Source organism: Xiphias gladius, chromosome 4 (assembly GCF_016859285.1).
Source record: "Xiphias gladius isolate SHS-SW01 ecotype Sanya breed wild chromosome 4, ASM1685928v1, whole genome shotgun sequence".
Taxonomy (NCBI): domain Eukaryota; kingdom Metazoa; phylum Chordata; class Actinopteri; order Istiophoriformes; family Xiphiidae; genus Xiphias; species Xiphias gladius.
Genome location: NC_053403.1, coordinates 12710806 through 12725174, shown reverse-complemented (window position 1 = coordinate 12725174; position 14369 = coordinate 12710806). Strand labels below are relative to the sequence as shown.

Sequence of the window (14369 nt, the reverse complement as noted above, 5' to 3'; positions counted from 1 at the left end):
GAACACAGCTGCAGCCGTCCATTGTTTCATACAACACTTGAGTTACTTATTTATTTTCTTCTTCATCGTTGGGAAAGGGGCGTCAATGCTTTAATCCGAGTTTAAATATTTCCCTCCGGGTCTAAATCGTTGCTTTTACATTGAGTTACATACTGCACCAGAAAACCATACCCAGTGTATAAATGGCTTTCATGAAAAACACCAACCTCTTTCAAATGGGAAATTGTGTTCACAAATACTCCTATTTCTGTGTATCTAGGCAGGAGGGTTTCTAATGGTTAAACATGCAGCTAGAAGCATCACTCCCAGGGCTCGTGTAGTACATATCCCTAGCTGACCATGACCTTTGACCTACCCAAGGTAGACAGAGGAGAGAAACCCTTAAAAGGAAATAAATCAAGTATCCAATTAATTTGAAAAACTTGCAGATTTGCATTCCAAAATTGAAATAGGATCTATCATACAAAATCAAAGAAAATAAAAGGATTTGCAAATGCAGGCGTGAAATTTTCTCTCAATCTTTTATTTTGTTTGATGTAAGCAAGAAAAACACTAAGAAAAAGTGTACCACATACTATGGCTGTTGTTTCTTTCACAGAATACTTTGCATAAACATGAACTACAGTTTTTTTTTTTTTTTTTAATTTTGGGCAAGAAAGACAGCTTGAGACAAACAATACACATACAGTATATACAAGTCAAACCTTGGACAGTATCTTTGAACCCAACAGTCTACAAAATGTTCAGCTTACTGGCTATTTTACCGAGGAACCTTTGCGAGATATAAACACTGGTTTGTGTGTGTCTGCAGACTGGATGTTCACAACCAACTCAGAACTATTTAGTTTGCAGTACAATGCCTTATTAGCTACAGATTTATTAATGATGAAGAAATAACATCTTTCTCAAACTTAAGATTACCACGTGAGAAAAAAGACTAACACTTCTGATGTTATTCTCTAAACCAAAACCTTTCCACGTAGTATGTGCTTCCACTACTGTATTGAGCTGTGATCTGCATTTTTATGTGTAAAGTAGATATCTGAGTATCTAATCCAGTACTAAGGAAGGCTGCCAGCTTGTAAATCTGATGAAAAAGCAATAAAGTGACTAGAGATTTCCAGTGACCATTGTAAAGCGTGGTATAGCATCACTCCTTTGCCAAACATCTTCTGTTGCAGAGAATGAAGCCCAGGCGTTTGGAGGCAACAGTGGTCTTTGTTTTCACTGAAGAATGTTCGGACACAGCCTCTCTCACCACAGGGACGTCTGGTAGTTAAACTTGATTTTCAGCAGATACTTCATGTTCACCTGCGCTACATCATACACAATGTACCTGGAGTAGCAGTGGTTAAGGAAAATAGAGACTATAAAGATTTTTATGAACAACACAGTGAAAAAAAAGGGCATTTCATACAAATTACAGACATGAGAGTTGAACAAAAATACACATCCAGGGTTAGAGAAAGTTAATTTGATAACTAAAAGGTTTGAAGAAATCTGGTTAGGACAAGTGAGTGCACCACACCAAACACCAAAGAAAAGAGGTTTCAACTCCTGTTTTCACTTTTGTCCCGTCTTGAATTCACCATTTACTTGCTACCAGTTTAAATAAATGATTTATGAGTTAGTTTATATCAGAATAGCTCATTTCATCCAGGTATGGAAAAACATTGCTGCCTCAGAGTGGCCTACATCATGATCAGGAGGCTAGAGAAGAAGCCTTCTCACCGGAAAAGGTTAGCTATGCTCTATTAGCAAAGACCCCCCCCGTATGTTAACAGCAACCCAACATTAATCTAAGTTCGACATCAGGACAGCAACATCAGGTCTAAGTTCAGGCTAAAAGTTATGCTGTGTGATCCTAGCAAAGGAGTAAAACTGAAGGCACAGCAATAAAAGCTCAAGATTTACTTTAATGGTTAAAAATTCAACTTGAGTCAGTTAATTCAATTGCGAGAACAATATCCACTCACTAAGTTTTTGGCTCTGCACACCTCTACACACTACTATTAAAGAATGAATTACATGGAAAAATGTAGGCCCATTTGGCAAAATTATTATCCAAATCATAAACCAGGAGATAAATATTAAAGGATACTCGTTGTACAGCAGACTTGTGTCGTCAATGTTAGTGTGGACTCCTTTTCCCAGAGGCACTTGCACCCCGTCTAAAGTGACAGCAGCACCAGGATCAGGAGCAGTTCTACCCAAACCTGAAAAAGAAAAAGAAATGTCTGAGCAAAGGTCTGAAGAACAACACAAACTAAACCTCGACATCAAATCATGAAAAGCCACTTGAGTTGCCAAATGTCCAATCAATAACTGTAGATTATACACAAATTATTATTAGCAGCTAGTCAGCTAAATAACACATTAATAAACAAATATTACTATGTTAAATTCTTATCAAAGCATGTATGTGTTTTTTATATTAATGCTGTATCTTTATAGCATTCAGCAGTTACAATACTTTCAAAAGTAAAAATGTATTTCATTATAAAGTATCAAGGTGCTATAATTACATTGATCTGCTGTTTATATAATATGGTATATAGGTATATTTTCCACCATTGTTCTTGAATTCTTAAAAAATAATTCACCACTAAATGATTGTGGTCCCAACAATGTGCCTTAACACGCTGCCATCAGTTTCTCACCTTTAACACTGTGTTTGCCCTTAGGTAATTTTGTAATGTGGGAGGCCTTCTTCAGTTCATGCCTGCAGAGAAAAAAAAAAAAGCAAGACATTCATTTACATCCTCATCACAGACATATTCAATAAGACACACAAGAAAAGGCTGATATAAATGCTTTTTTTGAAGAAGAAGAAGAAGAAGAAGAACTCAGACTGTCACTCACATGTTGCCAAGGGCAACCTCAGCCAGCAGTATGAGGCCTACAGGATCTGACTGGGAGGTGTGACAGTAGTTTGCACTCTTGGACACCATGTCAGCAAAATACACGCCTTTGCCGAACATGTAACCAGTCTAGAGAAAATGAAGCAAAACAGCAGTGTAATACATGAGCAAGTCGACTTAAAACACTACAAAACAAGGGTATTTATGAATGGGGAGGTACTGATTTGTTATTATCAAGAACAGATGGCAGTGCATCTTTTGGTTCCCCACAAACTTGAGCTCGGTAAAATCACAAACGCTACGCACCACTGGGGCCTCTGGGGGGGCGATACGGAGACCCTGAGACAAGATACCGGCGTAGTTGGTGGTGCGAGAACCGTGCCACAGTAGCTGGCGATTGTGTAGCTCCTCGAAGGGACGGTACCGCTGGTGCTCTCCCTCACGAACAATTTTGAAGATCTGAAAGAAGATAAACAGTTGATCATTTATGACCTACAACAAAAAGGTGCACCGCAGGACCGACATTAAACACTTACAGCATGATATTCAAATAAAGAGCTTGTCTTATTTAAACTGTTTTTCCCAATAATGACTTACTTCTTGAACTTCCAGTGTGTAAGTGTTGTGCGTTGCAGCGTGGGTGTTCTTAACATATTGCATAATGGTCTCAGCCTCTTTTGTGGTCTTGTCAACAACCTGTGAAATAAATATATCACATACTGTAGTCTTTCCATTCATCATCTCTTTGTAGACTTCCCAAGCTGAACATTACTCTCATTAGAAAAAGTAGTAAAAATGCATTACGTTGCACACCGTCCGTGACTATGAAAGAATAAAACACCTCACCTCAATCTTGGTTTTGAGTTTCTCATAGTTGATGTCGATGGGATCGTTCTCATTATCCTGGGCCCCTCCTCTTAGCAGGCTGTATGCCACTTCAATATCCAACAGGTTGTCCAACATCTGAACTTTAGCCTGGACAATGATGTAGGCAGAAGTGTTTATCCGTCCACATTTTTAAATTCTGCATTGGGCTTATCAGCGAGATGACAAAACAAGAGAAAACTATACAGTATGATACAGGACGTGTGCCCTTACTTGAATGTAGTCCACGTTGTTGAGCAGTGGAGGTTTCTTCATTCCAAAGTCATGGGGTATCAGGGTGTAGAAGCGATTGGAGAGATCCAGTATCTGAGCCTCTGGCACACAATCTGACACAGCCTTCCATGAAAAAGGAAAAAAAAAAAAAACAACTTAATGTTATTATTGAAAGATTGAGAACATTCTCTACAGACACACGAGCCAATGAAACTGGGATGGCCCTCCAGGAGGAGCTGTTGGTTACTGACCTGCTGTACTTCTGTGAGAAGAGCGTAAGCACTCTGGATCTGCCTCTTACTCAGCTTTCCAAGGGGCATCTTCTGGAGGTCAATCTAAGAATAGGAAAGGTGATATAAGTTATTCATATGTGGAACACATTAAGGAACAATGCACACACTGGGGTGGCATTAACAGTACTCTTCAATTGTAGAAAATTGTATGTACTTTCTTTACAAATAAACATGTTTTATTGAGATGGAGATGTGGAATCTTCTTATATTTACTGTTAGCTTTCAGCTAAGTGTAGACACGACAAGACAAGACAAGACTGATGATGTTGGGCTTTGGTATTAGAAACATAGTGCAAAGTCACATATCCTATCATATTTTAGTCCATCGTAATTAATTATCAATAGAACAGTTGCTCCCCACATTGCCAGAAGACGTGATATGATGAAAGCTGTAAACATTTACATAGGGAAACGCACAGGTCCCATCTGACATGGTTTCTCTCTCATGTGTACACAGTCACAAATGTTCTCCAAACAAATTAAAAAGTCTTACCTCAAACTCCACCATGGCCTTCTTCATGCTCTCCACATCAAAGATCATTTTGATCAGCCCCTGGACAGGTTTGGCCAGCTTGGACTTGGTGCCAGCGGTGGCCGTCAGCCTCTTCACTGCCTCCTCATCCTGCCCAGGAACACGAACAATTTCATATAACAAGACCAGGTCCAAACCTAGTATATGGCTGGACCGCCGTTTATCTGTTTGCTTCTCTCCTACTCTCTGTGCTCACATATACAGTATTTTAATACAGCCAAACTCCCAATAAAGCTGTTCTCATTTACATGTTTTTCTGTTTTTGTTGTCAGCAAAGGGACCAAGGATGAAATATTGACTGAAACGTGGTCCATTAAAGCTACATATTAAGTCACTTCGAAGTCATTTCCAAGCTGCTGCTCTTTTAAAATCATGACTGCAACGTCGTCTGACACCAAACACATAAGTTAAAGACAATGGCTGTGCTATGATTTTCGGCTATAATTACTTGTAAAATGAAAGTTAGAAGCTCATTCACGTCTGTGTCAGCTGCCGTGCGGTCAATTGAATAAGATGCATAGAGAGGGAAAGCCGAACCTCACGCTCGTTGTGCAAGACTTACGACTCTCTTCTATGGAAAGAAGCTAAGGTTTGTCAAAAAAGTCAACACGCAGTCACGCAGCAGTCAGATGAAAAGTGGTGTAACTTTTACCACTCAGTCAGTCAGTCAGTCACGGACATTCGCATTTATAGGCATGGCCCCACTATTGCAGTCCAGCCAAAAATAAAAGCCAATAAGGTACAGTAAATGCACTGTAGGATATCTGCTCCCCAGTTTTCTATGCATACCTGTCCATAGTCGATCTCTAGCGGGTAGAACTTATTGGGGTATTTGGTGAAGTTGGAGGACCCCCAGTCGTTGCCTGTCTTCTCCTTGTACACACCCAGGAAGTTGTCCAGAGCAGAGTTTTTGTCATGAAACTTGTCCAGCTTGTTGCCTCCGATGGTGGTACCCACTCTACCCCACGACCGGAACACCCAGTACCTGCACATAGATGACAGATGGGCAGAGATGAGGCTGCATTGCAGCTAGCATGCTAAGGTACCATTACCGTACCGTTATAAAATCATGTTACAAGTCAGGTTTGTGTCTGTTGCCTCTCTTTCTGACCTGAATGTTCCTTTTAATAGCCTCTGCACTATGACCAAAAGAAGAGAAATGACCTTTTCTGTACATCATCCTCAAGCAGCTGCAGTTTATAGTAGGAGTTAGTTCCTCTGACAATGTCCACAAGACCCAGCGTGGCACTGTACATCTTCCCATTCTGCTCCAGGACATGGGCGCTGTTCTCCAGACCTATAAAAATTAAACTCACCAATCAAATTCAGGAGAAAAAAAAGGACAGAGAGACAATTCATTCAATCGAGGGTACTCAGGAGTACCTGAATCTGGATCCACAGCAGCTCCTCCTTTAACTGTGAGTTTCATCTTCTTGGCTTTGCTACTACCTGTAATAGTGTAGATGTAATTGTTTATAAATATACATACATATACACAAAGAGCAGAACAGTTATAACACAGGTCTACATGAAGCAACCGTCTAAAACACGATCTAACATTTAGAGACACAACTATTAGTACATGCACTGATAACAGCGTTTTCATAACTACTAACAACAGCCACAAATATCCTTTACCTTCCTCCTCCTTCACTCTCCCTGTGCTCTTGGTGGCCACCGCTCCAGACTTTGAGGCCACGGATGGAGCCGGAGCCTCGACTTTGACCTCTGCACCCCAGGGTGAGATAGCATGCAAGGAGACCAGCTCCTGGAGGGCTTTACCAGATACCTTGATGTCTTTAAGGAAATCCTCAGAGACCACGCGCACGCCAGCGTCCCTCACTTCCTCCATTTTCTTACTCATCTTCTCCACCTCCTCTGTGAAAAGATGAGGGCAAAGAATGTGTCAGAAGTTGGAAATGTTACGTTACACATTCTATTCTCAATGTGGATAAATAAGCTTTTAAATGTAACTTAGGGCACTTATTGTCCCATATATTAATTCTCCCTTTATGGCATTGTTACTCACTCTTGGTGCTGAGGCAGAGAGAGGCCTTACTGGCTGTGCCGGTAATCTTTCCACCCAGTTCCTCCACAGCAGCCTTCAAATCGTCCTTGTTCTTCGTCAGCTTACCCACAGCCAACAGTTTCATACTCGTCAGCGGTTTGTCTACGGCAACAAAATACATATTACCAAGTCCTTTTTTGATATATAACATTGTGTTGATGTATTTAAATTATTTAGAATCCTGCAGTTTTGATTTTTCATTGCTATCAACTTATTTAAGACTTTCTTATAAATTTCATAGACATTTAGGTGTAATTTGACATAATCTTATACTTAGCCTTATATCCGAAGTAAAAAAAAAAAAAAAAAAGGATTTATATGCATATTCAGTTCCTCAATTGAATCAAAGCACAAGCTCAGTGTACAGAGAATATAAAATCCATATTTGGATATTTTTAGGATATTAACACACTCCAAGTTTTTCTCTCACCAGAAGGTGCTCCCTCTGGCAGTCGCTCGGCCAGGGCACTGGATGCACTCGCCAGGGGTTTGGCTTTGGCTGATGTCTGGGTTTGGTTGGGAGCCTCCTTGGGGTAAACCCTGTCCTGTCGCTTGAACTTGAATTTCTTCAGGAAAGGGACCTCGTTGAATTCCTGAAATGACAAGCCGAGAGAGTCAATTAGAACTTGTCAAATATAATTGGAAAACAGACCTTTTTTTTAGTTTTTGCATAGATATCCTCCTTTTATCAGCTGCCGTCCACAGACTGATCAAAGCACACTGTCAGCTAAATCCCCCATTGAAAGGATACTCCCTTCCTGAATGCTGCTAACAGGCTATGACTAGCAATTTGAGCGGGTAAAGGGGTCTCTAAAAAGGAACCAAACAGAGTCCTGAAATGAGGTGACCTACCTTGGGGATGACCCAGTCCTTGCGTACGGGTGTGTCCGTTTTGAAAACACACTTTGTCCAAGCTGAAATGTCCCCTGTACAGTAATAAGCGTCACCCTTGAACACCAGCTGGCCCTTGCACTCCTTACAGGCCTCCAGGGCACCAAAGGCCATACCGTCGGCCAGGCAGTCGACCACCTGTCGATTACACAGCACTTGTCATCAAATACAAAAACTTTATTTAACACAACAAGGACTTTGGTTGTAAATTGTAATTTACATAAAGTGTTAAATGTACCACAAAAGCACAGAAGGCTGAATAATGGAAGTCTGTTTTGTATTGTTAATTTGTAATAGATTCCTGAGTAATAAATACAAAAAACAGGCTGGGCACCATAATCTTCTTCCACATATTGTGAAATAGTATTGCACACATCCATTAAATTAGCAAAGCTACAGTAGAAATATAACCTTCATTTGCAGCTCTAATGCGAACATACAGTGATGTGATCTTATAAAAACCGGATCCGAATCTGAAAAATCAGTTGAAATGAAATGTTTCCCGACAGTCATTCTTTATTATTCAGAATACAGTGAGTGTTTAGATCCACAGAAAATGAAATGAGCTGAGGTTCTCTTACGTTGGACTCCCCCGAGGGAACCTCCTGGCCATTTGCGATCAGCAGCTCCTTCATGTCGTTAACTGAACAAAATTTCCTCAGCTTGTCCTTGATTCCCCAAACCAGCTGGCTTTGGCTCTGTGGATGCATGCAAACAACACACACAAAAACATGGCACCATATTAAGTACATCATGGTCATCAAATATAATGCGACGTTTATTCCAAATATAAAATGCAAAGCATAAATATAAAAAGGTACCTTCAACTGCTCTTCCAGCTTTTTCTTCTCATCCTCTTCCTGCTTCTTCTGTTTCTTTGATACTCCATCCACTTCATCAGCTTTACGCTTTCTGCAACGGCAAACAGAAGTTCAAAACAGTTTATTCCAAACTTCTTTCTTTTTTCAGCATGGACAAAGAAAAAAGGTGGAAAATAAAAAACATCCAAATTAACTTCCTAGGTTCAAAAGGGAACACCGGACGATAGCCAAGATTAGAAACAAACAAGCCGGAATCTGACACCTTTATTCATTAAGCACAGTCATCAGGGCCCCATCAAACACAAGCTGGGACATGTCTCCACAGTCCCAGGGGTCAATGCTGATATCACCCACCCTGCCCTGACAGGAAAAATTTATTTGCTCACCTAGAGACCAGTCACACACCAGCATGCACATTTTAGTTAATGACCACCCAGTGGCAGTCAGTCTCTTTCTGATCCTTTTGAGTGCAAAAAAACAAAAAACAAAAAACAAAAAAAACATGACAAACATCCCTTATTTGACAAAAAGTGACATCATGAGGGAGGAAGGGGTTTCTACAAAATAGTGTCTTCCAGTCTTTCTCAAACAGATGTTGTTCATGTGATCTTTAATGTGAGGGCAGGTGTACTAAATCAGGATACCTGCTGTCAGAACAGTGACGATCGAGTCCTCAGTTCCTTGAGCAGCGACACTTTTATTACAACAGGACCATACAACTGCAGACTGGTGAGTAATTTTACTGGTTTCATGTATTTCATCACCATTCTTAGCAGTTAAGCTTGGTTTCTAACTTGAATCTTATGTCTCTCTTTAGAACAACTATGGAAAACACAAGCGCACTGTTGACCCTCTACACTTTTCAGCAAACTAAAAACTTATCCCATCTGTCTTCTCAGCTCCTACCACCTTTCAAGAGCTCTTCAGTTGCTTCTGCCAACTCCTCCCAACCATTTCCTTCACCTCCGCCTGCCAACTTGATGCTTTCCCCTAACATCGCGTACATGGCGGCTGAGCTCGCCATCGCCTTTCTCTCCACGGTCGGTAATTTACTGGTCTGTGTCGCCATGGGCCTCAACCCCAAGCTACGCACCATCGTCAACTATTTCTTGGCCTCGCTCGCAGTTGCTGACATCTGCGTGGGCGCTATCGCCATTCCCTGTGCCATCCTGACCGATATTGGTTTACCGCGTCACAGTCTCTAACTGCGTCTTCTCATGCTGAGCGTTTTGATAATGTTCACCCAGAGCTCAATCTTCAGCCTGCTGGCAGTGGCACTGGAGCGCTATGTGGCCATCTTCATGCCCTTCCGCTACCAGGTCCTGATGACGTCTCGCAACGCTTGTGCTGGTCATCCTCGCCACATGGCTGCTGGCCTTTCTCATCGGGCTCGTGCCTCTGATGTGCTGGCACAAGACACGGCCTGATTCAGGATACTGTTTCTTTGTCGCGGTGGTGGACATGACCTACATGGTCTACTTCAACTTCTTTGCTTGTGTGTTGACACCCCTAGTGATCATGTTTCTAATCTACGCCCAAATCTTTGTCACAGTCAAGTGGCAGATGAGACGCATCGCGTCTGAGCAAAGTGGCAGAGGGGAGAGGCAAGCGAGGGCTGTGGCAAGCATGCGCCGCAAGTTGAAGACAGCTACTTCGCTTTTCCTGGTTCTTTTCCTCTTCACAATCTGCTGGATCCCGCTCCACATAATCAACTGCTTCCTGCGGCTCTGCCCACACTGTCCCGTGCCGCTAGAGCTGCTGCTCAGTGCCATCATCCTGTCACATGCAAACTCTGCCGTCAACCCTTTCCTGTATGCATACGCAATGCAGGCTTTCAGGGACACCTTTAAGGCAATTTTCTTGTGCTGCAGAACAGTGGGAGACAGAGAGGCTCCAAATAGGGCTGGTGGTGGTGGTGGAAGACAGGGTGCAGCTGTCCAAAATTAACGCTAGACCTGACCAGGCTTGAGATCCCAAACACTGATCAATGTCAATGCTGAATGTCCAAATGCTCACATTCCTCGCAATCTTAAAAGTATACAATCTGCACAAAAGAATATGATCAATTCTTTTTGGTCTCACCCTTCAGATTTGACAGTAGGAAGCCTCTTCTTAAGCTCTTCCTTGTCTTCAGCCCGTAGTGCGTTGAACCCCTTCAGCTGGGCAGCGTTGTATTCAGGTTTGAAGGCCAGCTCCTCCCTGCGGCTCACGAAACACGCTGTGTGGTACCAGCGGTCGATCAGACCCAGCTGGGGCTTCTCTGGGTCCACGGTTTTCTTGGACACACGAATCTGATCCTAAACGAGAGGCCGGAGGATCAAAAGGCTTTAGAAAAGCGGTTGCATGGAAAACAACTTATAAGGCACAATATCTAATATTTACACCATAAAGATTAAATTGATAGTGTTTATATCAGTTATTGTTATATTCAAATAGTTTAAAAAATTGGCTGCTAACCTTTTCTATTTTCTGCTCACAGCCTTTGCATGTGCTGCGGTTCGACTTGGCATATTCCACTGCAAAGTCATTCAGCGTCTTCTCCCCTTTAGCTCCACTCTTCTGGTCCCCTTTTCCTACGATGGGAAAGTTGTGCAGTATTGAACTTTCAAGTGATCCAGTGCAACCAAGCAATGAAAAACTATGTGTGTGAAAAATATTCAGAGGGTAAATAATATTCAATTGAATATAGAAGTCGACAAAATGTTGACTTAAAAATTTGACAGGCAGTACAGCCAAAAATATTTCATAAACACAGCGCTACACCGTGGTCACCAGAAAGCAAATTCATATCAAACCTTTTGTAAGATTGTAAAATGAACCTGTGTTTGTTTTTTGTTTTTTTTAAGTGATAAAAACAAATAAATAACTTCTATAAATATTCACACGTGACCAGACGACAATTTTATCCACCGCTCGCTGATACTTGCTGTTGTACTGCACTGATGTATTGTGCTGTTCCATCGCCACTCCTGTTTAACAGGAAACGTTTACTCTGTAATTGAATGACAGCACATGGTGCCTCTGTGCAAGTATGTAAAATGCTATAAGCTATGTTTGCTAATCAAGGGGCATATAAAACATGAAGTCATCTGCTCAACTGAGGAGCCAGGGGCCTGAGAAGCTAATTAATTTGCGTGACCATCTCCATGTAGGCATACTGGCACAGTAAGGAGTCTGTGCCTGTCGCTGTGTGTGGCGTTATGTCATTTTACCCATACTTTAACATGTACTGACCTCCTGCAGCTCCACCACTTTCAATGGCCTTTTTGACCTTCTCCTGGTCTTCCCAGCGGAGGTCAGAGTACCCAGCGATGTCAGCGGTGGACTGAGCTGCCGCTCGCTGCCAGAAGCAAGAGAAGTGGTGCCAGTGGGGGACCTTCCCGTCAAACATGGGGGACTGGAGGACAACGAACAAACACAAAAGGTTTCATTTATACAGTATGTTTACAGTGAATCAGTGGTGATGTGGGATGGGGACCTCCAAATATCAGACATAAATTATGAACTTTCCTGGACTTGCGAGGCAAAAGCTTTATTTTGTATGATTCGTTTATTTCTTAGTTTTAATTTTGGTCCTAAGGTATAACCATATTGTTTTTACAATGTAGTACCTTGTGAGAAGAAGAATTTACCAAAAGTCAAAAACCTCAAAAACTTTTTTTATGTGATTTAGGTGAGATTGAAGGCTGAATCCATTTCATAGTTTTTCGCTCATCACATGGTGTTATAAGGGCCAGACTGTATGGTGTCGTGTCGATCTCTAATGACTTCTTCTGTTAGGGTGATTATAAAAAACAAAAAACACAGTTGTGTTTGAGGAAGTGAACCGTTTTGTGGCAGATTTATTGGGAGAAGTGACAAAACAAGTTTTTTGGGGTTTTTTTGTGCACTGTAATGTGATACAGAAGAAGTTGTTCTTTCCTGACAAATGTTGCTTCTTTTACTTGGGCACCGGTATAACAATGGGCAACATCTACTATCACTGTGAGAAAGAATTAGAATACTTTCCAAACTGACAGACGTGAGACACACTGTATGTAATCTGATTCATATTTATCTAGAGTTGTGAAAATATGACCATTCATTAAAGCTCTTCTAAACAAGTGAAGAAAGTGTCTTGTGCCAGTGCTGGCTCCTGTTAAACAGACTGATTCAGTCTGACTGAGGTCAAGTGATTGGAAATCTGGAGCTGCTCCACAGGCCATGAATAAGGAGGCTGACTCTGGAGCTTTCTTAACATTAGCTCCTTGGTTAATTAATCCCCCGCTGTTTTCACAGACTGGCATTGTTGCTGATGTGATTTTGTCTTCCGAGGTGGATGCAGCCATTTTAAAAATACAGATCCACACCTCGGAAATAAGCTCAAGATGCATCACAAATTGTCTGAGTAAACCTCACTTTTGTGAACAGCGGGAGGAACAACTGCCCCAACCCGACATTAAGAAAGGCTCAGTGGCTCTTTGTGAACCAAACTCAATAGACAATGCCAGCCATTTAAATGCTAACGAGGGCCTAACCTACTGAACTGAAACCACACCGCAAACTACGTGTTCTCACTCTCCAGATAGTGAACTGATACTCACTATATCCACAGAACAAACGAGCTAATTTCCAAAGCAGCGCCGTGGTAGTGAGGCAGCTAACAAGAGCAGGTTTCTTCAGATAAACTAACTCCACACGTCGCTACTGTTACCTGCACCATGATGGCCATCCTGAGCGAGTCTTTAGCTATGTTTTCTTTGCATTTCTTGCACGATGCGCGGCCGCTTTTGGCGTATTCCGCCTTGTACAGCTTGTCCTCTTGAGAATCGGCCATAGCTCTTCAATATTAAAGCGGGAGCAAACGAAACTTTCTGCGGACTGACACGGAGCCACAACAATCAACGCAGGAAGGATGAGAGAGGCGAAGCCCGCGTGCCTGCGGGGGCGCCGCCGGACAGGAGCTCTCACTCTGTCGGTGTTTCTCGACGCCGACACGTCGCCGCGAAGCATCGGCGGCTCTTTTCAACGACTAAGTGACAATTTACCCAGAGTCACCGGGGTCTCGGGTTTAAGTGTCGGTTGTAGACTTTTCCGGAGAGAATGCAGCGGCCACTCTACAAGGCGAGGGTGTAGGCCTACTTCTTGGCATCCTATCAATATGTATCAATGGGACTTGAGACTTATACTACTTTTTTTTTTAAATCAAATTTATGACCACAGTATTTCTAAAATTCTACAGTCCTGGAGGTGGAAAAACTGCCTATCTACGAATCAAGTTCTTTAAAGTTGGCTTGTTGTATAAGGACTACTTGAGTCGATTTGTGGCAGTGTTTGTGTTTATGCTCTTCTATCTGCGCGTGAATAATCCAAACTGAGAACATAAAGGTTAATGCCCAAGACCAACCCATTTTTTCAACTACCGAGTGATCCGTCTTTCATAATAGACGATCAGCGAGCCGGCCGGAGAATACCCGCGCTACTCGCAGGCAGAACTAATCGAGTTGAGAGAACTCGTCCAGACCATGATCTACACTACCAAAGGCGAAAAGGAAAGGAAAATCAGTTCATGGTATAACCAAAAAAAAAAAAACAAAACAAAAAACCCAAACAGTATATGGCCCCAAACTCTGTTTAGTTTCCGTATCGACAAAAGAAAAATATTCCTCACTTTTCCTTTTTTTATTTATTTATTTTTTTTAAATTTCTGTATATTTATAGTCTATATACATTTCCTGTGGTGGAGGCCGAATATGTTGGATTTTCCTTCAAGCAAACAACCCGAACACACCCATGCCTGGCTGCGCTGACATTTTGCTGAGGGCA

General features: G+C 41.9%; 1 protein-coding gene across 1 annotated transcript; it reads right to left on the bottom strand.

The window, feature by feature from the left end:
* Positions 1–502: 502 nt before the first annotated feature.
* parp1 (poly (ADP-ribose) polymerase 1) lies at positions 503–13542 on the bottom strand. Its single transcript, XM_040126013.1, has 23 exons — positions 13258–13542; positions 11799–11961; positions 11022–11137; positions 10647–10861; positions 8565–8655; positions 8325–8441; positions 7705–7881; positions 7283–7445; positions 6814–6954; positions 6423–6662; positions 6168–6233; positions 5949–6081; positions 5574–5769; positions 4746–4874; positions 4211–4294; positions 3960–4082; positions 3708–3836; positions 3459–3557; positions 3168–3320; positions 2863–2990; positions 2661–2722; positions 2102–2216; positions 503–1336 (listed from the first exon to the last, which is right to left on the bottom strand). Exons 1-23 carry the CDS (start codon positions 13378–13380, stop codon positions 1255–1257), a joined length of 3045 nt encoding a protein of 1014 aa, XP_039981947.1. The 5' UTR covers positions 13381–13542; the 3' UTR covers positions 503–1254.
* Positions 13543–14369: the final 827 nt, after the last annotated feature.

Bases quoted from the DNA above. Each gene is read 5' to 3' on its own strand.
- parp1 (XM_040126013.1), bottom strand. From the start codon at position 13,380: ATGGCCGATTCTCAAGAGGACAAGCTGTACAAGGCGGAATACGCCAAA. The intron at 2,217-2,660 runs GTGAGAAACTGA...TTTCTTTTTCAG, and splicing joins GGGCAAACACAGTGTTAAAG to GTTTGGGTAGAACTGCTCCT. The intron at 1,337-2,101 runs GTATCCTTTAAT...CTGCTACTCCAG, and splicing joins ACAAGTCTGCTGTACAACGA to GTACATTGTGTATGATGTAG.